At 38.4% G+C, this 22,380-nt stretch overlaps 1 protein-coding gene across 4 annotated transcripts in view; it reads right to left on the bottom strand.

Moving 5' to 3' along the window:
• elavl2 (ELAV like neuron-specific RNA binding protein 2) overlaps window positions 1–22,130 on the bottom strand; it is a 34,996-nt gene extending 12,866 nt beyond the window's left edge. Inside the window, exons 1-4 of one of the 4 annotated variants that reach the window (XM_022191651.2) lie at window positions 21,680–22,130; window positions 6,961–7,051; window positions 5,758–5,998; window positions 156–259 (exon numbers count right to left, since the gene is read on the bottom strand). In XM_022191651.2, the coding sequence (XP_022047343.1) occupies window positions 156–259; window positions 5,758–5,998; window positions 6,961–7,032 (417 nt within the window). In that variant the 5' untranslated portion in view covers window positions 7,033–7,051; window positions 21,680–22,130. Of the gene's footprint in view, window positions 1–155; window positions 260–5,757; window positions 6,002–6,960; window positions 7,052–21,679 lie in introns of those variants that run through there. The other 3 variants (XM_022191650.2, XM_022191654.2, XM_022191652.2) reach the window with 3 other exon arrangements.
• Between the last annotated feature and the right edge of the window lie 250 nt (window positions 22,131–22,380).

Genomic DNA, 22,380 nt, shown 5'->3' with positions numbered 1-22,380 from the left:
CTGCTCTACTTGAGGCCCAAGCAAAGCTGCCTGTGCCCAGATTAACAATAGGCTCCCTTTCCGCCCCACACTGCTCCAACCTCATTATACTCCAACCTCGACAGCTTGGCACAGGTTGGATTTTTTTTTGAGTTGTGAGTGATAACCAATCTTACCTTGATGGTTTTGGTCTGAAGTCTCAAGCCGTTTAGGGTGTTGATAGCTTTTTCTGCATCTTTCGGGTCCACGTAATTCACAAATCCATAGCCTAGGCTCTGCCCTGCAATCACAAAAACAAAACAAAATCCACAGTTACCACACAAAACTGAAATGTGACAATTCATACAAGCACCGACGATGTACTACTGCCATTATGTGCACAAAACAGCCTTTTATGAATGTGAACACACAGATGAACAGCCTTTATTTCTTATCTGGCAGAGCACACAGGAGGTCACAAGTCAATTTTCAGTAAACATCTATTCTGCGTACGGTAAAAATTCTCAAACCAGCTCTTTGACAAACATGTTTTAAATTAAAAACGACAAGCGATTGCTCTGCTTTCACACCAACTCGTCTATGACACAGTGAAGTAGCCGAGGCTCAATGCGTTCCCCTCCCTCTGCAGTTTATCTCTAAAATGTACAATAGATTGACACCCACTCTTTATGTGCACAGAGGCAATTCAATTTCCTCCACCCACACTGCTGGGTTTCTCCACAATTTCACTGCCGGTCAAGTTCACCAGCTCAAGCAGTTCCAGCATATTAAATACAGCACATACACAAAGCGACGTAAAATGTATTTAAAAGTTTAAGATTAGATATAGCTAATGTAACCTTTACTCTCTGGCTCTCAGTGCGGCTCATCACAATGTCAATATAGCTGAACTTACAATGCAGCTGTTGTGATTAACCTGCATTTTGTTTTTGTTTCATCACTTTAGCATCATATTGTTCAAGTTTCTCCAGCAACAGCTTAATTCTACTTAATGAAGATTTTTCCCTCTCTCTCCTACTTGTCTCTCGTGGTTTTTTTTTTAAAAATTATACACACAAACATAATTCTGTCACATTTTGAGTCGAAAGTCGATGACAAGTATAGAGAAAATGAAGATGTAAGGTTTTGTCCTTTGACAACAAATATTTGATATAAATCAATAAAATCACAACACTCTGTAGGAGACTTCTGCAGTTCGGGACAGGATCCAAAAATGCCTGTCAGAACAATCTATTTATGTCTTTGTACTCCCGCAATGCGCAAGCTCCATCCAGCATGTTCTGGCAGCGCACCAGTTGTTTATAAGTAATAGCATGCTAGCAGGGTTAGCCTCCAGAGACAGGCAGACGACGGCATTTATTACATTTTGCACGACATGTAAATTAACATTAAACATCGTACATGGCCAGAATCTGATAGCAAACAGATGCATGTAGACACGTAATCTGTCTTATGAAAAGCATTTCTTCCGTCACTATGCTGCAGCTGGGTTCTGGTCAGTTCAAATATGAGAAAATACCGAACATTTCTGCTCTTTATAGAAGTTTAACTGACAAAATAGCCAACACCAAGGCAAAAATAAATACCACTACTTATATATAGCTGTTCTGTATGTGTTGAATTTGAAATATCACTGCAAGCAATCCTTCAATTAAGCACACATGAAAGTAACTACTCCATGTTAAACCAACTATTAGGTAAACTAAATAAAAATAGTTACATTTGGAATATTTAAACCCCCTGTTACCCAACAGTAAGATTAGTTTTAGGGGAATGTGTTACCAACTCCTGCTGCATTTTATATCTCATTTTTGGTAAATAAAGAAAATATTTGACAAAAAAATGTAATAAAAACAACTGTAAAGCCTATCTCGCATTTTGGAACTTCAGTGTTGATTGTAATTATGACTTAATTGATGTTGAAATTATATAATGGAAACCGTTCCCAATGGAGCATACTTGGAAATGAATGACTATGGGAGAGCACATCTTAAATGTCACATTCTAAAAATATTACTTTCACTTTAAAGCCCACATAGTGAGACATAATATATGGTGCTGCTTCTCGGCACTATTACAGCAACCTTATCGATGCGCTGAGGAAGTGAATTCATCAGCTGAAGCCACTGGTTAGATTTGTTCTAACAGATGGGTGGAAATGCAGCATTAATTTGTACAATTCACAAGCTGAATAAGCACTGATTAATGTCTTTCCGTTGTATATATAAAAAAGTTTATATTGAAGCATTTTTCTAGTTTCTCTGCTGTAAAGCATATCGAAGTGTGACTCCAACACATGGCACATACAGAAGTCTGTATCTGTGTAAAGTCTTATAATATATTGGAAAGTGAAATATAAAGAGACACCCAACTGTCAAATACTGCTCGCAGCACTGCTATTAAGTTATCTTTTCTGTACAGTTGAACTCTATATGCATCCATACTGGTTTTATCCGTCTTACCACATGAGTCACTGCTCTCATGGGCTGTTCTGCTGTGATCAACTAAAGTTCATAAACTTAATTTCACCTTGCATGTCAGGGACTCTTATAGCCAGGAGAAATACGCCAAGCCTTTGAAATGAAGCTGGTGAAATGACATTTTTACTTAAGCCTGGAGGGCAAAACGCCTGCTGTTGCTGTTATGTTCCCCTGCACACGCTAAGCCGTCCTATGGAATATCCACCCCGCCTAGTGTTAAACCAAACAAGTCGCTCGCTTTTAACTGTCGTTAAGAAACATGCTGAAATACAGTTACAGCTGCTTCCAGTGAAACACTAGTGCTGCCCATAGTGGGAGGAAAATGACACAAAGACTAAGCTGTTTCTGCAGCAGCAGCCAAAGCGTGAACATTTAAAGCAAAGAGGAAGCATGCATCTCTCTGGTGATTACTTAACATCTGATGTAGCACCAGTACACAGATGTAGGCTGGCTTAAATCCATCGCCACAGGGCCAAGGGAGAGACAAAAGCAACACAGTCTGGAGGGGATAGGGTTTTAATGTAGAGCTGAAATCAGAGCACCATTCCCGAGAAATGACTTGGAGGCTTTGAATAACATTAAGGGCCTAATTTTTTTCCCACCCCAATTCAAGACTCGGTTAAAAAAGATTTTTTTTTTGCTTTAAAAATACTACTTTAACTGCTGAAGTTATAACTGCATGCTGGTTAGAGACTCAAAGCTGACCATAAATCCATTATTAATCCGCACTGCAGCTTGTATAATTCAATTGATAGCTTGGAAATTCCTGCAATGACAGAACCTCGACAGCAAGGATCGATACTCTTTTCTGAATTTGAATTTGTTCAAGCCAGGCCTGTTTGTACACGTTTTCGCATATACCTAAATAGAAATGTGCCTTCCTCGAGTGTCCTCTTTGACAAGTATGTTCTGCCAGCTGGAGAGCTAACAAACTCACCCTTTCCAGCTGGCTGCGTTTGTATTTCTTCAACAAAAATAAAAAATAATTACTGAAAATCAAATAGCCATTGACGCCGAGAGCTTCTGGAGCTTGCTGCAGCAGACCTCATCAAGACACTTTGTTTCGCTAAAGATGCTGCTGCAACTGTCGCCCCTAATCCAATTCAACACGAGTTTTGAAGCAAAGCGAGTTTAATTCTTTTTGTGGAGCTATAAATTAACTTTTTAAGTGCAACTTTCCAACAATGACACATGAACACAAATATAATGGCTACTTTTATTTCACTTAAGTCAAATAAACATCTCATACATGTTCTATACTATGAGGAAAGCAGAGGAATATTTCTTCGGAGATAATTTGTGCTGCTTTAAACAAGTTGTACTTTCTTTGAATATAAGAACTAAAATCCAAACAACTGGCAGCAAACGCGCTAAACTGAGACATCAAAGTGTAGCATGAAGCTGGGTAGAAACTGAAGTAAATTCCAACAGAAATCTGGTTTGAGAGCTCCAGAAAGTTGCCTATGCAAGCTCAAGATGCACTCATTTATTTTAATGCTTCATTGTCAGGGTCAAAAAACAGCAGGCGGTTCAGTCTCAACAGGATACTCAGTAAAGCTAAATTTACATGACATTTACTATTCTATAGCTATGAAAACTTACTAACAATTTGAATCTACATTCAAGGAAAAGCACGTTTACAAGGACAAGCACTTATCTTTTCAGCTGTTTCTATAAAGGCATGCAGATGTATGCATTTGTGAGATGTTCATTAATTAATTCTTTTCTTTATTTTGCTTACAGGTCACCTCAAAAGATCAAATCTGATTTCCAAGTTCTAGTCTGTAAATCTGAGTCATCACAGGCCCGAAAGCAAAGTTTTTTTCTTGCTCTAAACACAAAGAAGTTAAGAGATATTATTTGCTAAATCAAAATGTCCATTTCTGTTGCCTCACTTTATTGTGTCATTTTAGGATCTCTGCAGTTCTTCAAACCATTTACACTCAAGGGCATTTCACAACAACTTGTTTCATTTATTTCCCCTGCTTTTAAATTGCTCACAGTCCTACGTTCACACTGGCTCTGACTAAATATGCAACCTATCAAGTCTTGTTTATGTTTAATCACCCAAGCAGGCTGTGTTCAACACTGATTTTAAACAAGGATCACTTGTCAACTCAGCTCAAGCCATTTCACACATTATCAAATGCATTTCTCATATGCATGGCTACACAAGGGCATTTACCCCATGCAAGACTAAACACTTCACAATTTTCATCAGCACTGCATGCAAAAAAAAGTCAAAAATCAGTGTTTTGCTTGGAGAGAAAACAAAAGCTTTTAAAATATTTTTCATAGAAAACCTCAACCAAATCGTAGTTATAAAAGCAAGGAGACAGTTTAGTTCAACGCATTTATAAAGCAAACAACAGCATTTTGGGGAAGCACAACAAACCTTGCAATGATAATTATGAATAACGGTCAGCTATTCTGTAAAATATTTAACATTATGAATATTTCAACACCAGATGTGGCCGCTCAGCGCACATCACATCTTCCATGTTAATTTAATGAAGGCGACTACCACGGAGCCACAGAATAAAGACAATCTATAAATCAGCCTGAGTTAAAAACCGCTGTCCTCCAGCCCAATTACAACTAAAAGATGTACACAAGGAAGACCAAATGCAAACGTTTCTTTTCAGTCTTGAGCACTGGACTGATGGAGAAAGGCCTGGGTAACCTTGACCACAAAACAGCAAGCATTAAAACTACAGCAGCCTCACATCAACCTGCTCATGTCACTGATCATGTCAGCGTACCAACGCAAGCTGCATTCCTCCCATTAAAAACAACCTCAAATCATTTGCAAGTACTCTACCACCCAAATGTAAGGAACCGAATGCCCCCAAAGGCACAGTTGGTATTCAAAACTGCCATTTGTCAACTAGCATCAGTATAACCCTACATATAAAAGCTGTATATACTCATATATAGCATTTAATATCAGTCCTTATGTTGCGACACGACGACCGTACCGGTTATTCTTCTGAGCTGTAGAAAGACTGGATCGCTTTTAAAATGAATGCTCCTGCGTTGATTGAGGGCAAAAGATCACTCATTTGATTTCAAGAGAAGAATCACACACTGAGCATGCAACAGAAAAGCTTATGGCATGGACAATAAAGCTCCAAGGGCCCCTCTAATGCAGTATTTGCATCTAGCATTTCTGTTTGTATGTAAAAAAACAAAACAAAAACACATTAAATTAAATCTATTTTAGATTTTAAGCACTTAAAATCCAATTTCACAGGAATCAGCAATTAACCAGCCACAGCAATGAAAACAGTTTTGTTACCTGTTATTTTGTCCCGAACTAGTTTACAGGACTCAATTTCTCCGATGCTCCCAAACAAACTCTTCAGCTCCTCCTGGGTCATGTTCTGAGGCAGATAGTTGACTATCAAGTTAGTTTTACTGTCCTCTATGCTTCCTGACTCTACAGGTGAGGAGCAGTTGTTTGAGATTGTTGAGGGACCGTTGCTCGTGTTGTTACAAGTTGGCCCGTTGGACAGCTGTGTTTCCATGGCAGCAATTACCTGCTAAAGAGACAAGAGAAAAAAAAAAATCTAAGTCAAAACCACATGCAAATCCAAACAAAAACACCAAAACAGTTAAAAAAGGACGCTCTTCACACATTGAAGCACTGTTTTGTTGGAACTGATTTTTCGCCGAACAAAACTGGAGTTTATTTTTACTTCAACACAAAACATCAGACAGGCGACTTAGAATCAGGGAAAACATCAAAACTACTGACTGAAAACTCTCACTGTCATTAGAAGCTCTAATTCTGTGACTGCTAACACATTTGTCCACCAAGTGTAATTTTCAGGCCAAATGTCAAATGTCTGATCTTATATTGCTACAGATGAGTAAAAAATTAAAAATAGTTTAGAGAACAAAGACACTGCACAATGAATTCCCTCTCTGCTGCTTTTGTTTCTGTGTGAGAAGGTCTATTACAAGTTAGTGACATGTTTAAACGTATCTTTCGAAATCAAATCTAGCAACCAAAGTGAAACATTTCATTCGGCAAGCCTAAAGCAGCACCAACTTCACAGCCATCTAGTATCAGACAACAGGCTCTAAACAATAATCCAATAAAAGGCAGCCAGCAACAAGTTAATGTATGAAGAGTCATCCTTAATTAACAGATTCACCAGAAGCAGATGTGATCACACCACAGTCCATGTTATTCTTAGGAAATCACATTGACAGGCTACAAGGCTATAATTTTACAAGAAAAAATAGACACCAGGAGACAGTGGCAGACAGGTTTAGACCATACCAATACAGTCAGACATGAACAGGGAGCTGTTCATACACAAATATCCAAAAAAGTGCCTGAATTCCAAATTTAACACGTGATAGATTTGAATTGAACATCGAAATACGACAGAGAGCTAGCATCATTGGTATGGCCTGAGCACAGACAAAAAAAGACGGCCTTCTGGCCAAATAATTTCAATTGGAAATAAAAAAAAAAAAAAGTGCCACAGACCCCAGTCCAAGGCTCAGGCGCCCACGAACCACTTCTAAGCAGAGAAGCCACATCGCACAGTCTGACTGCCATGTTAGTTTGGAGTTGCCGTCTGAAAATGTGGACACAAAAAGTACTTCATGTTAGATCAACAAGAACAAAAAACAGTCAGATGATCACATGTCATTGTAGGGAGGGAAGGGAGAGAAGGAGGCTACGTTTTGTTTTTTAACTGGCTGTCCATGCACATCGGTGGAAAAGGCAATGTTTCACTTAGTCACAATTCATCTACAGGAAAAGGAGAGAAAAGGCAGAACCAATAAGGGTTCAGTCAAGAAAGAAACCTGGCTACAACAGGGACAATAAGCATGAGGAATGGCAATTAGTAAAATGGATGGGAGTGCTGAACAAAGATGCTCGCTGAAATCAGAACGCACAAATCTCCTCAGACTGCTCACATCCAGCAACAAAGCTGATGCTTAAATTAAGTCTACACATTCCTGCATTTGTTATCCAGCCAGACACCTAAAGAAGCAAAAAGGTGCAAACATCCACAGCAGTGAAAAACATTTACAAGTTCACTTAGTTTAAAGTGGCCTGCTCTAAAAACAAACCACTGACAACTAGTTCATCAAGGCAGAATCAGAGCCATCACAAAACTCACAAACCCACAATTAGCAGGTTCTACCAATATACTCAGAAGCAAACCTTAGTATTTTGTGAAAGCATTCAATGACAGCTAACCATCAAAGTGGTCTTTGTGACACAGATTAAACATCTGGGTTTAGAGAAAATGTACCTTTTGTGCACTTTCCTGCACAACACAAAAGGATTCTCAGGGTTTTAAAAGGGAGATTTTATAGCAGCCACACCACAAATGCAACAAAAGAGCTCGCGTCAGAAGGAATGACAACACTTTCACAGGTTTACCACCTTTGCTAACCAATTTTCCAGGTGAAAACTCACACAGAGACCTTTCCTCATTGTGTATAAGCTGGTAAAATAAGCTGCTATCAATGGGACCATGTTAGAACTTAAAAGTAGATTCAGTGCAAATGTTACACTTATTTTTTTACAACTCCAAGCTGCATCATGCAATGGTAAAATTAAATCCACACAGACAAGATGTATTTAGCCATTTTTTAAAAAATTGTTTTGACAAAATCCTTGTTTTGAAATATGGCATAGATACTGAACATCTGTGTTTTGACAAATCCCTTACGGGATACATTTCATACCCTTTGAATTTACAATAATGAGCTACGGAACATGTATCAAGAAGTTCCATTACAGCAGATGTTTATCTGAAAAAGCAATAACTACATTTAAGGAAATTATTCCATTATTATTTACTTCAATGCCAACACAATGGACAACAACTCCTCTAACATTAATCCCACACAGGCGGACAGTCTTGTCGCTAGGACTGCAGCTTTACTGTGTACATCAGTTGACACTGTTGCCCCTCTGAATAAGACGGCAATAAACTATAATAAAATAGCTCCACTGGTATAATGAACTGTGCATCTTAAAGCAGACTTCAAGAAGGTTGGAAAGAAAGTTTTACATCATAAAAAGCAATTCGCAGGACAAGAACTGCTTACTGTTTATCTCTGAGGAAAACAAGAAAAACCTCAGGTTTCTTTTCAGCACTGTAGCCAGGCTGACAGTCACAGCTCTGTGAAGCCTTTTGTTCCTTTAGCTCTCAGTAGTGATGACTTTATGGTCTTATTTACAAGCAAAGTTTTGAAAATTAGACAAAATATATAATATCAAGAACATGTCTTTTGGTACATTGGCTGTGGAAGCGTCCATAGAACCAGATTTCTATCTTGATTACTTCTCTGCTGTGTCATTGGGATTAAAGGAACCACTCTAATCTGGTTTAAGTAATTTCTCAGACAGGTTTTAGTGTGTTAAAGTTAGTAATGATGATTACACTAGATTTACTTGTGGTGCTCCATGGGGGTCTGTTAGAACCAATATTGTTTACTTTTTACATGCTCCCCTTAAATATTTAAAAAAAACATTTTCATTGTTATGCAGATGACACCCAGATATATTTATCTGTAAAGCCAAATGAAACCGGTCAATTAACCAAATTCCAGGCATGTGTGAAGGACATAAGGCCAGGATGACTAATTTTCTTCATTTCAGTTCAGACAAAACTCATTGCCCTGGCCTTCAGTTCTCCTGTAAAGAACCTTGGAGTCATTTTCGACCAGGATATGCCCTTCAACACACACAAAGCAAATCTGTAGCAGCCTCCTTTCACCTTTGTAATATTCACCGTAGCACCTCGTCTCAGTGATGCTGAAAAAAATTATGCATTTACAACTTCTAGACTAGAATATTGTAATTCCCCATCATGAGGACGTCCCAATAATTCTCTAAGACCTCCAGATGATACAAAATGTTGCAGCCAGAGTTCAGACAGAAACCTGTAATAGAGCTGATATTTCTCCCATATAAACTTCTGTGATTCCCTGAAAAATCCAGGACAGAATTTAAAATCCTGCTTCTCACATATATAACTCAATGACCAAGTTCCATCATATCTGAAAGACCTTATAATATGATATCATTCAAATAGAGGCCTTCCCTCTCAGGCTACAGGTTTACTTGTGGTTTCCAGAAGCACAATGGGAGGCAGATCCTTCAGTTATCTGCTGCTCTGTTGTGGAATCAGCTCCCAGCTCGAGTCCAGGAGGCAGACACCTCCTTTACTTTTAAGGTTAGGCTTAAAACTTTCCCATTTGATTGAATGCTTATAGTTAGAGATGTTCAGGATCACCTGAGCTGTCCCTTAGTTATGCTGCTATAGGTTTAGACTGCTGGAGGGTTTCCCATGATGCACTGGACTCCTTTAATCTCTCTCTATACTGTTATATAATCACCATTACATAGCACTAATTGTGTTTACCCCAAGGTCCTGTGTTTGTTCTCTCCATGGATGTCTTTGGATCTGCAGTTTCTGGCCTCAATGACCTTCAAAATGTTAATTGTTCTGTTTGTATTGTCTGTTCTCCATCCATTATCCCCATCCTAACCCCTCCTGTTGTCCCCCACCATCCTCATCTCGACTCTCAATCCAACCGGTTGAGGCAGATGGCCGCCTTTCCTGAGCCTGGTTATATCAGGTTTTTTCCCTTCCCCATTCTAGGGTCTTTTTCTTGGTTCTTTACAACAATCGCCAACTGCTTGTTCGTAGGAAATCCAAATGCCATTTTGTGTTATCCGTTTCTTCGTTCAAAATTTGTGAGATGTTCATGTTACGATATAAAGTGCTGTGAGATGACATGTTCTGAATTGGGGCTACATTAATAAAACAAAATTCTGTAAAGATGACTTTAGCGCCCTATTTGTCCATTTCTTTCACTTTGTTGGTTGCATCCAGAGAAAATGTCAACCTGCCATCTACTCGAGCAGTGAAAACAGAACTGCAACTGTCAGATGGACAGGTAAAAACCAATAAATTTGATCAATATTTCTTAGTGGAGAGATGCAAAAAAAGTCAATGTGCATGCTTTCAAAACACTCAGCCTTGAAGATGAATGTTGTGTGAACTAGAAGCCAACAATTTATATTCTCTTATTTCAGAATTTAAAAGATATTAACACTGTTAGGCCATTTTGTGTCTAAATTTATCTGCCACCTAAAATACACTTTTATGTGCTCTTTCACTGTCAAATACACATCAATAAACATGTATACCGGAGCTTTTTAGGCATTGTTTTGCCACTGTTACTTCATGTATTCTTAATCAACATTAACTTAATTTAGTTTTGGATTTAACCACTCCCCCCCCATTTACTGCTTTGAAAAGATGTCACATGCCAATTTTCATGTGAATGAAATAACTCCAAAGTGAAAAAACTCAAGATAAAGTTTAATTTAAAAGAAAATAGGAACAGATTAGTTTCACATTATGCATCATTTATTGTATTACTTTGCATCCGTATGCACAGCGTAGTAGAGAAGATCCAAACAAACTGGGAAAGAGTTAAATTTTGTTTGAGTTTTTGTTCAATTACAACAGAAAGGAAAATGGTTATCCGGAAAAACAATGAGGATAAGTAATTGATTGTAAAGGCTATTTTACAGGTCATGCACGGGTCTCCACACATACTGAACACTGAAACTCAGGCTGTAAGAAATATTAACCACTCTTCTCAAGGGAACGGAGTTAAAGTGTACCCAAAAAGTCTAATTTTGTCACTGGGGACTTTTTTTGGAAGATTAAAAAATCCTAAGGGGTCTCACAAGTAGAAAATTCAGGCAGCATAAACCACTAAACTGGAAACGCTGGTAATGATGCGCATAAATACACAAACTGACAAACTGCAACAAACAGCTCGATGTCAGTCAGATCAAAACAGCTGTAGAAGTGCTCTGGACTCTCAATTACAAAATAATTATGACCTCAGCTTGTCCAAGTGTGAAAAACTGGAGGTGTACTGTGAGTGTGTGCGATTAGGCCTCGACTAAATATGACAATGTATAACAGCACTAATTTATGTAGATATTAAAACATATTTGTACTCTTGAATTGCATCTTAGTGCACAAAATAAAGCTTGTATGTAATGAAGATATGTGCGTTTCTGCACATGTATAAGTTTCATGCATTTGTTATTATTCAGGCCAGTGTGATATCAAAGCAACTAATAGAAATATGGTCACTTCTTGATTTTATTTATCCATTATTGTAGCCAACTGACGGGATCACACTGGATTATAGTCAGTGCTTTTGTCGAGTCAGCTGTGTTAAAGTCTGTGCAAGCACCTCAAATGCAACATCCTCAAATGAAGTATTTTTGTTTCCAGATGTTTGGCAGATCGGAATCCATGAGTAAAAAGGTGCGATGCTCTCATTACACACATGAAAATACACTATACAACAGCAGCCTTGATTAACAGCTTGCCGTTTAAAAATAACGGCTGACTTGTTCCAATTTAAGGTCAGCGACAACTATATTTGTCGCTAAGAAGTGCTGGTGTTGTGTTTAGTTAATTAAATCTAAATTTTTTGACTGCAAGTTGGACACGCAAAGCTATTTTAAGACACGAGCTTGGGCTGTGAACTTCATGCGTTTATTTTAATTTTAGACATTTTAAACTATTTTTTAAAAGAGATCATACAAGTGACACACCCCTAGAAAACACTGCAATCCGCGGCATCCAACACAATACATAAGTTAACTTTCTCAATAGTTTGTGCTGTATCAATTTCACAATCATTTGAAGCATTTAATTCTAACATGCAATATTTTGTTTACATGTGCAATTTTTCACTTTAACGTATAACATGTCAATACAATGTGCAATATTTAAGTTTTCAGGTGCAACATTTCAATTTCAGGTGTGATATCACTTACTACCTATAAATAAATACCAGTATTACTTAACTTTTCTAGTCTTTTTTTAACTGCACCTAATTTCCAGTAAAGTATTGTGCTTGTATTTTAATGCTTTTCTACGAGGCAGTGCCATACTTATGCTATGTCATTAAGGGTTTTTTCCTGACAAAAGAATTTATTGAGAGACTAATACCTTTTCATCTGATTTCTTTTGTGACTGCACATGTCTAACACTTCTGTGGGGTTTCAGGCCAACAGTATAAAAAAAATGAATAAATAAATCGGTGAAATTAATTAAGCAAATCATTCTTACTGTAATTTTTCCAGGCATCTGAATGTACTATACACAAACTGCAGAGCCAACCTCGCATTGCACAAGTGAAAATACATGAGTCATCTGATTTGCTGGCATGTCCCTAAACCAAGGTCAAACCCACCGACTACATAACCCAAGCAAAAATAGAAAACACAGCCATACAGCAAACAGCTTTTTGCCCACATGACCCATTACCACAGATGCATTTTACTCACTAGAAGAAACAAAAACCTCAGCAGAGTGAATGTGATGTTGAAGAAAAACTGGAGAATGCCAGTATTTAAAATACAGGTTGAGGCTGAATTGTTAACCAAGAACAAGTCTTACAGATGCTTTTACAATCTTTCTACTTTACCCAATTGCTCTGACAGTTACTATAAACAATAATAACTTTAAGCATCAAAATTTGCATCTACATTCAGGAACAGCTGATTTAACAAGCCAGAAACGGGATCCTCGTGCCTGCTCAACACAGATTTTGTTGTTATCCACATTTTTTCCATCGATACCAGGAAGTTTCACTCTAGTCATGGGGTTAAAAATATTAAAATATGCTGCCAATGTCTCCTGCTGCATGTGAACAATTAGCACCTCAGCTCTAATGTCAAAAGTCTATTTCCTTTTAACTTTTGACAATGTGTATTTATGGAAATTTCTCAGCTTGTTTGATGCAGGATGTTGTTTAGAAACCGTAAAAGGACAACAAAAAAAAAAAGCATCACATTCATTAAATACGTGTTATTTGGGCACACCATCAGGGAATAAACACTACATCTTTACAATGCAGGGTTTTATCAATTTTACAGCACAGTGCATGCAAGATTTTTCCCTACTGACGACCCATTTAAAATTTGGGTGTATTCAACCATTGTGGCTAATGCTGCAAATCCACAAGCAAGACAGTTTAATGACTGTACTGGATTCAAAGCAACATTTTTACAACGTGGCATGCATTTGGCAGGGATTTCATCTACGGACGAGTCAAATGATGTTATGTTATCCATTAAAAGCTTCTCAAGTAATTCTCCAGAACATTTACTTTGTCACAATATACATGCTGTGATATGAAAGACATTACATAGCACAGCCTTTTACTCATATTGTCCATTACTGTTGTGCTGCATAAAAAATTAAGTTAATGGTCCATGCCTTATAATTTGTGAAAAATGGCTCCATACAGAAAATACTGACAGCATTACTGTCATGTAAACTACTACAGAGACTTGCAGCACAGCTTAACACTTCATCCACTAGTAAGCTGAAGGTTTGTTAAAGTACTATGAACACACAGATGCCTACAGCTTATCCAGGCTTCATAAACATTGTATTTCTAATTTAGTTTGGTTTTATAAATCATGCTCTGCTCAAGAAAACAGCGAGTTAAATGTGAAAATGTCAAGATGGTTTCACAAACTCTGGATTCAGTTCAACTTATTTACTGATATCAGACAAACAACAAACATCTCAAATGATTAACTATTTGATTCTTGCCATAACTAGAACTGCCCAAACATTTTAAGTCGATACAAAACGGCTCCTGTTTGATTTACATCCACAATGGGACTTGTCCAATATAATTTACCATCAGTTTTCAACTAGGACTGCAACTAAACTGCACTGTTATGCAACTGAAAGACTATTTTAAAGATTCCCAACCTTTTTGTCCACAAAAAGCAAAGCATGACCAATTCAGATAAGTATAAATATGTCATTGCATTATACAGCACAGGATGAAATTTAAACAAAAGCTAACATGTTCAAGAGGTAAACTGGAAACTCCAAGAGAAATGCATTAAAAAAAAGAGGGCTTATTTAAGTCAGTTGTGAAACTTGACACTAAATCCAAGTTTCTATAAAACTGCTAAAAGTGAAAAAGATTAGTATATTAAAAAGCAACATGAAGGCTAGTTTTCTCTTTATTGTGTAACTGTTCTTTAATGCTGGTAGTAGCTTTGAATTCTCTATAAATATTCACTACATAGTTGTTTTTAATTCATGTATAAACTGAGTGTCAGATGACAATGCGATTATAAAAATCAGTTTGTTTTTTACAGGTGATTAATATATAGTCTTAATAGGCGGTGTTTCAGTCATTATTTCATACTTGTTCTGTTTTATTACGACAAATATGTAAGTAAGAACAGCTTTAATGGGGACTTGACTGCATTGAAAGAATGAGAAAAGCAAACAGATGTAGAGTGTTTCTCATGTATTTTCTTGTGCATTATTGCTGCAAAATTTTAGGTGTTGCCATAATCTCAAAGTCTGGTAACTTAATCAAGTCAGACTATGCCGCTGCAGCCGCCATTTTCTACACTAAACTATGACTGGAGCTAAAAATTGCCAACCTCATGACGCAGCAATTACGCAGCCACACAACATTTGATCAAACGAAATGTTGATTTAAGAGACTGATGCAGACTACTTACTGCAGTTCCATTTTAAACTTTAATAGAGTAGAACAAGAATCATTTTGAGTCGACATTGTGACTATACACACTTCAAGCTTTCTAGTCATGGTAAAAACTGAAGTTTTGAACTTCACATGTCAACTCAACCACCACCTGCTGCTCTTTCCATCTGCTATTTGTCTCAAAGGGAAACCAGTTTGGGACTAGAAAACTTTGTTAACATGACAGAAGCCACAAGGATGGGCATTTAAAAAAAAAAAAAAAAAAAAAGGCACAGAAGTGATATTCAGCCAGTCTTTCACTTGCCAAAAAATTGCAATTCCATGCAGCTATCTGCTCCACAAGCAGCAGTAAGACCGAAAAGAAGCAGGCCACTGGAGAACATATTGCCGTCCAAGAAATTGACTTACTTCAATCTCCATTTCATGTGTTTCACCTTTTATTCCACGTACAAAGCACAAACACTGGCTATTGTCCCACTCGAGATAGTGCCACAAGGCAGAAATATTTCATTAGATAAACACTTGGAACAGGGAGCTTGGCAAGATGCCTCTCCCCAAAAAATTTCAGTCGAGGCTTTCAGTGTGTGCAGCCAGCCAGCAGCCTCCTCTTAGTGCAGGCATTTGAGTGCAGAGCATCTTGTTCCCCCAGAGGCCTTCCCTCACAGTTCTCGTCAGAAACCAGGCCCAGATAAAGACCACGAGGTTCTTTTTTTGTTTTCCCATCATTGCTAAGATAAACCCGTCCACCTCCACACTTTTACCCCACTGAGCAGGCTGCCTTTTAGGACTCATTAAAGTGTAGCGTGTTTAGTTATTTGTACTTTCAGATCCCACTGCCTTCTCGCAAGGGGGAGAAAAGGCTCCACGCAAAGTGTTGCTATGAGGAAAGCACACAGATTCCCAATTCAAATACTTTTGACTTCTGCGCTGTCACTATTACAATATGTAAAGAGAGACGTTCAAGTTTTATCCCCAAGCTGGAGGCTTTGCTTTACATGAAAGTTGGTCCCCTGAGATGCAATACTTTTTGTTTTATGTCTGAACCATGTGTCATCCTTCAACCTCTGAAGCCGGTATTGCTGGCTCTGTTTTAGCAGCTCGCTGATTGTGCTAATTAATTACATGGAAAAGTGACTCCGAGTGGGTGTTTGGAAGCAAGATTTCACAGCTGATCGAGCTCGTCTGAAGGTACAGCCGACACTCAGCCGATAAGGAATCAAACGCAACCTGGTAGCATTTCATACCTGCGACCTTAAAGGAATCAGTGGACCAGCTAATCAAGAGAAAACGTACCTAAAGCTATTTTTAACAGTGATGAATCATTTTGGTTAAAACACTATTTCTTGCCATTGTGAGAATATTCTATGTCCATTTCCTTTAGCCAGATAGATGACTTTATTGATGCCCTCAGGGAAACTGCAGTGTTTGCACATCATAAAACACACGTTAAAACTGTATTAAAAATAATACAACATAAAGAGAAATTGAACGATGAATTTAAGAAAGACAAGACTGTGCAATTTATTTTATCAATCACTGCAAATAGAAAATTGTTGGCATTTGCACTTCTACGTAACTTGTGACTAAAAATGATGTTGCTTTAAATACAAAGCAACTCACAGAACTAAACAATAGCTGGCTGCAGACCCGATCCTATTGATTTGCACACTTTTTATGATGCACTTACTCAACGTTGAAGACATGCGTAGCCTCCCACTACGTGTCAAATTGATATATACAAGTCTCACATGGTAACTGAGGATACTTTGGAAGTCATTCTACTTTCAAATAAGAGCTCTTTGGTAAAGCAAACCAATTACCATTAATGCTATACTTGCAAGTAATGCATTTCACATGACCTTGAACATGTATTGTGGTTTAATTTTTCCCTTGTCATTTTTGTCGATTATAAGAAAAAAAGAAGTGGTTACTGACCAGCCCATTTCTAATGCCAATGAGGAAAAATGAAGCAGAATAAAGCTCTGAGATTTCAAATTCAGTCAATTTACACATCCGACCAACTTCTTTAAGTTGAACCTGAAGCCTAAAGTGAGATCAGCATGTACTGATGTGACACTGAGCACTTAAAGTGAGGAGACACGAATCTCTGCTACTAGCTCCTCAGAGGATTAAATTGACCAAGTATGCGTGACAAGCGGCAGAGTAGAGAACTCCAGAGTGCGCACACTGACATGCACAACCTGTCCTTGAAAACTAAAAGCCCACAAGTAACAGTTCAAAATATCCCAGCTGAAAACACAGATGTGACTCGTCTACCCACACACACAGTAAGAGCACAAAAGGCAAACACTAAAACATACAACACTGCAAAAAGGTTCTGTGCCCTGATGAAAAAAATATTTGCAATAAACGTATAATTTACCATTAGTCTAGTTAACTTTTTGTGGTGTAAACATTGCTTAAAACTGCACATTTTCATATGCAGCTGTGCACTAAATAGACAACTTAGTTCTCCCAGGCCTAATTCTGCTGATAAAACACTTTTGCACATTTAATTTCAATCATGTGTGGGCAAGAGAATGCCTGTCTCCTAGTAGTGTTGCTCTGCAGTCTGTGTTTCTGCTAAAACATTTACACTAGCACGTCAGCTTTCATTGCAGATTCACATATAATAAAAATAAGCAAACTCATACATCCATATAGAGACGGACTCTTCATACTGTGATGAAAATTGTCCCCCGTGGTGCAAAGCTACAGTGGGCAGGGTTGAGAACAAGGTAGTTAAGTAGCAACTCCCCCCATGCCAGCCAGAGCATGTCAGAATAATACTGAAAAGTGATGCAATTCTGAGTTATAATTGGCAGTCTGCCTCCAAAGTAAAGGTGCATGATCTCTTACCAACACTTGTAGAAAAAAAAAGTGCAATAATCCAGCTATGTTGGTAGAAGAAAACCTCAAAAAAAAAAAAAAAGTACTACCACAGAGTTCGCCTGAAATCAAATTCAGTCGGGTTGGAACTGCTCAAGAGACAGCAACTCATGTTCATCAATATTGACATGTTCTGAAATCCTGACCAGAGGCGTTTTTTATTCTTTCTGGCTGGATACTGGTAAAGAACCAATGTACAAGCATACATGTGTCATCCATATATGAATAAGCCTGTGATTATTCATATTTACTGATCTGTTCAATTTTTTAGAGAATATACTGTTTTCAGGAGTCTTGTAGCAAAAGATTTGCCAGTTTGTGAAATTATTTAACACAAAGATATAGTAAATATAAATGTTAATATACACGTACAGGTTAGTGCTTGATACTGACAACTTACCAATTATGAAACTGTAAAAGTAACAATAAAAATGATTTAGAGTGAAAACTACTCTAACATAACAGTAAATAATTAAACAGTCGCTTATCTGCTTATTATATTAAAAGAAAAAAAGTGTGTGGGCCATTATTACGAAGAAGTGTGAAGTTAAAGCTGGGCTAGCGAGTACATGCTGATGAACCTGACATAGCTGAAAATGCACTACAAAAAACAGACATGCAAGCAACCACAATTAGAAAGTAGTATAAAGAAGCTATTTTTTCCAATCTCTTAGGTCTCTCAGCCATTTCACTGTTTTGACAATTAAAGTCTTACACACACCAAATGTGATTTGTCGAATTTCTCACTTCAAAAAAAAAAAAAAAAGCAAAATGTTTAGCATATTCAAGAAAAATATTAAAATATCTGGAGTGTTGAGATAGCACCAGGCATGTTTGACATACACTAAATCTGCTTCTCATTGTCACAAACCTACACACTAATACAGTTAAACTACACAAATCAACACTGACCACCAAACACAGCATGAGACATGGCAATCTAATGCAGTGACAGGGTTCAAGGGCAACGCATTGCTGGCTTCGAGTAATCACCCACACATGCAGAGGCAGGGCCACCCTGTGGCCGACACAATAAGGGCCAAATGAAAACAGTCTTGTGCAGCATCCAGAGCCCAGACCATCTCAGCTGCATGGGGGGAGCACAGGGCGAGGCTACCAAGTGAAGAAAGGGGGATGGGATGGACATTTAAGAAGGACAAAGGGGGCAAAATTGCTTTCTTTCTACTGAAGCCTCCCACTCCACTGTATACTCTAACCCAGTTCTGACAGCGGCACACATTGCTGTACTGAGGCACATTGATGTGTGGCCTTTGGAAGTTCACTCACTGTCCTGCATTTTAGTCACTCTGTCAGCAGCCTTTATTTAGAAAGGCAAACGTGGGGGCTCAATAATACATAAAGACAACCGCTCTTATCTCTTGTCCTTCACAGAGGTGGCTGAAATCGTGGACGCTGCATGAACAGAGAGGGAGTGGGCAAAAAAACGCCTAAAAGCAGCAGATATCCATTACATACTGGGAATCAGATCTGCAATGACACTTCATATGAATCTTGTCCTCTAAACATTTCAGATATTACTAGGAAAATGGCATGTACTATCACTACTTAACTGTCTACAAACCGCAAACAACCAAATAAAAGTCATCATACAAACATTATCCTCATCAAAAAATACACATCTCTTTCAGCCCACATTTTATAGCACAATATTTAATGATGATCCGATAACCAACTACTACTGCAGCATGTCTAGTGTGTTCTGTTGAATCTAAAGCGTCTGACACCAATTACATATACTTCAAATTAAGATTACTCATCACGAACGATAACCCGTTGTAATTAATATTAAAAGCCACATAGTACACTAACCTCAAAAAGTACAAGCTAGAAAAAAAAAACCGCCTTTCTGTCCAACAAAATACAACCCAACAGGCTTCAAAGCTTTTGTGCACAAAATTAACCATGGCCAGCTTCATTACTGGTCTTCGTCTAAATAAATTGACAGCCTGAACTAATATGCTATTTTGGTAGTTTTAATTTAGAAATTTGAGCGGTTTCTGCTTTACACTGGACTTAATTAAGGTCAGCTATAACAGTACACAGGCTAGTTTGCGCAGTAGATTAAAAACAGGTCTGAATTAAATCCATTGTTAAGTTGGAAATGTACAAAGGTCCTATTATGGTGAATTTAAGGTGCGTCTTATGTTTAACAAAGGCATTTTCTAATTAAGTGGATGAGGCGAGTCTCTTGACTTAATTGGATAATCAGACACACCTGCGCTAATGCGGCTATACTGCGCAATACAAGCTGGCTTCATGCTAAATTAAAGTCCAGCCAAATGTACCACGCCTTAGCCACTTGTAGCATGAGCTCAATGGTCCGAATTCGGTTGAACTTTAAGCCGCTTAAGGAAAAAAACGGTCCAACTCAGGTTTTTCGTATTTTTTAACCCGCAAATTCATGCTAACTTTCATGAGGCTAAGCGGTTGAGCAGAGTTGTGGCTAGCACAGCCGACAGTCAGTAGGCTCGACTAACCTCAAAGAAACGTTATTTTTTGTTAGCGTCCACCCCGAATAGCTAAAAATGAAAGCAATGGTTAATTTAAGAAGTTTAAAGTTACGTAAAACGCAGCAACGTTAAGCCACGCTAAAATAAGATAATTTCCTAATGAGGTTCGGCGAGCGGTATGTTGGACTCGGCGGCGTGCTCGGCCGTGCTCCGTCTGCTACCAAAATGCGTCTTTTTCTGCGCTTTACTTTGCCCACAGCTGAATTTTAGCACTTTCTCACACTTTGCGGTGTCTTACCTTGAGGTGTTGTATCGGCGTCGCGAGTATTGATTGTGGTAAGTGTGCGCAAGTCAAACTTTTGGTCGCAGTCTTTGCACAGAGAAAAATGGGAGGTGGCGGGAACGCGGCCACGCTAAGTAAACTAATCAGAGCACCAGCCAATCAGCGGCGACCCTGCCCCGACCCCGGAAATAAGCTGCTAACTAATTGATTCGCTGCAGGTGCGGTTTTGAGCTGAATGCTAACACACCTGTCAGCTTTAAAAAAAAACAAAAACGCAGAGACTGAGCTAGCAGCTTCCACCAGTACCATAAGAGACTGTGATTTGATTATAATAAATATAAGTCTGTTTGTGTATTAGATTTCACCAGCTGCACTGTGAGGACACATAAGCAAGGACTTAATATGTGTATGCAATACGAAAACAGGAAATCTGGTGTGCAATTCACAAATAATAATTAAAGATTGCACCGAAATATGCTTCTGATGACAGAACTTCATCCAGCAACTCCAAGTAGCACAACACAGGCTGCACTTAACCTATATTTACAGTCTTCAACCTCTATTTTGCATTAAAATGTTAAGTTTTCTTCACATAATTACATTTGGATACGTTGTTTTAAATTCTACACAGCAAGTTGAGCTCCAATTGTCCACCTAACGTTGAATTCTGCTCATCAAACGGAGCTCTTAGTGTAATAAATCCAACATTCCCCCCTGTAACATAACCGATGCCGCGTTTCTAGGCCTGTATTTCTACACACTGGAGCAATAAAGCGTCCGAAAAATTGAGCACATGTGCGGTGATAGGGCTATTGTAAGTCTCTGCGATGCCAAATGCACCGCAATCCAGAGTTGGAAAAAAAAGAGAGCCGTCAGTGGAAACATGAATGCATCACGGTGACTTTCCCCCACATCGCGTCTTGTACATGCAATAAAAGGCAGCCTGAGAACCCCCCAAATCTCAAAACTGTTTCAGGTGAAGGAGCAAAATGTGGAAAAAAATATCTTACCGTTTCTAAAAATGAAAGTTAGGGACGTCCTTTAGGCAAAAACAAAAAACAATCTCTGAATGAAACACCTGGCCAATAGCTCGTGAAAGGATGAAATTCCGCTCTGCCTTTAGTTCAAACTTGGAAACATAAAAAGCCAACACAAACAAGATAAAATGAGGAAATGAAATATTTATTAAATCAAAACACAGAAATGACTTCCTTTCAGCAAATGCATGGAACAAAAGGAAAAAAAGGGAACAGAAGAAATAAAAGGAATCAAATAATTAAAAAAGCCGGCTTCTGCCTGTCTCGCTCTTTACAGGTGCGCCACACAAATACGCGACATCACTGAGTGGAAACCAACGCAAGGAGGAGGTTGTCTTTAAAAGGAAGATAGTCCTGTCAGCGAATATATAGGGCCGTATCACAGCGCGCCTATACCTCTCCGCACTCCCTCCGTTTCATCCATTCAACCTACACATGAACATGCATCCGGACGCGGAAGTATACCCGGAGTCACTCCATCCAGCTCTGATGCGCACAGAGGCTCCTCCGACGCCATTGGCTGGGCTGCGCTCCTCGTCGGGCTCAGGCGTCTTTTCAAGATCACAAAGATGCCATTCGTCCGCGCCCCAGTCACTCAAAGCCACTGAGCGTTTTTCCTAAATATGGCATTTGAAGTCAAACGTCGCCTTTTTTTCTTTTTTCTTTCTTTTTTT

The sequence above is a fragment of the Acanthochromis polyacanthus genome, chromosome 23, assembly GCF_021347895.1.
Source record: "Acanthochromis polyacanthus isolate Apoly-LR-REF ecotype Palm Island chromosome 23, KAUST_Apoly_ChrSc, whole genome shotgun sequence".
In the NCBI taxonomy this organism is placed as follows: domain Eukaryota; kingdom Metazoa; phylum Chordata; class Actinopteri; family Pomacentridae; genus Acanthochromis; species Acanthochromis polyacanthus.
This window is presented reverse-complemented; position numbering and strand designations above follow the sequence as displayed.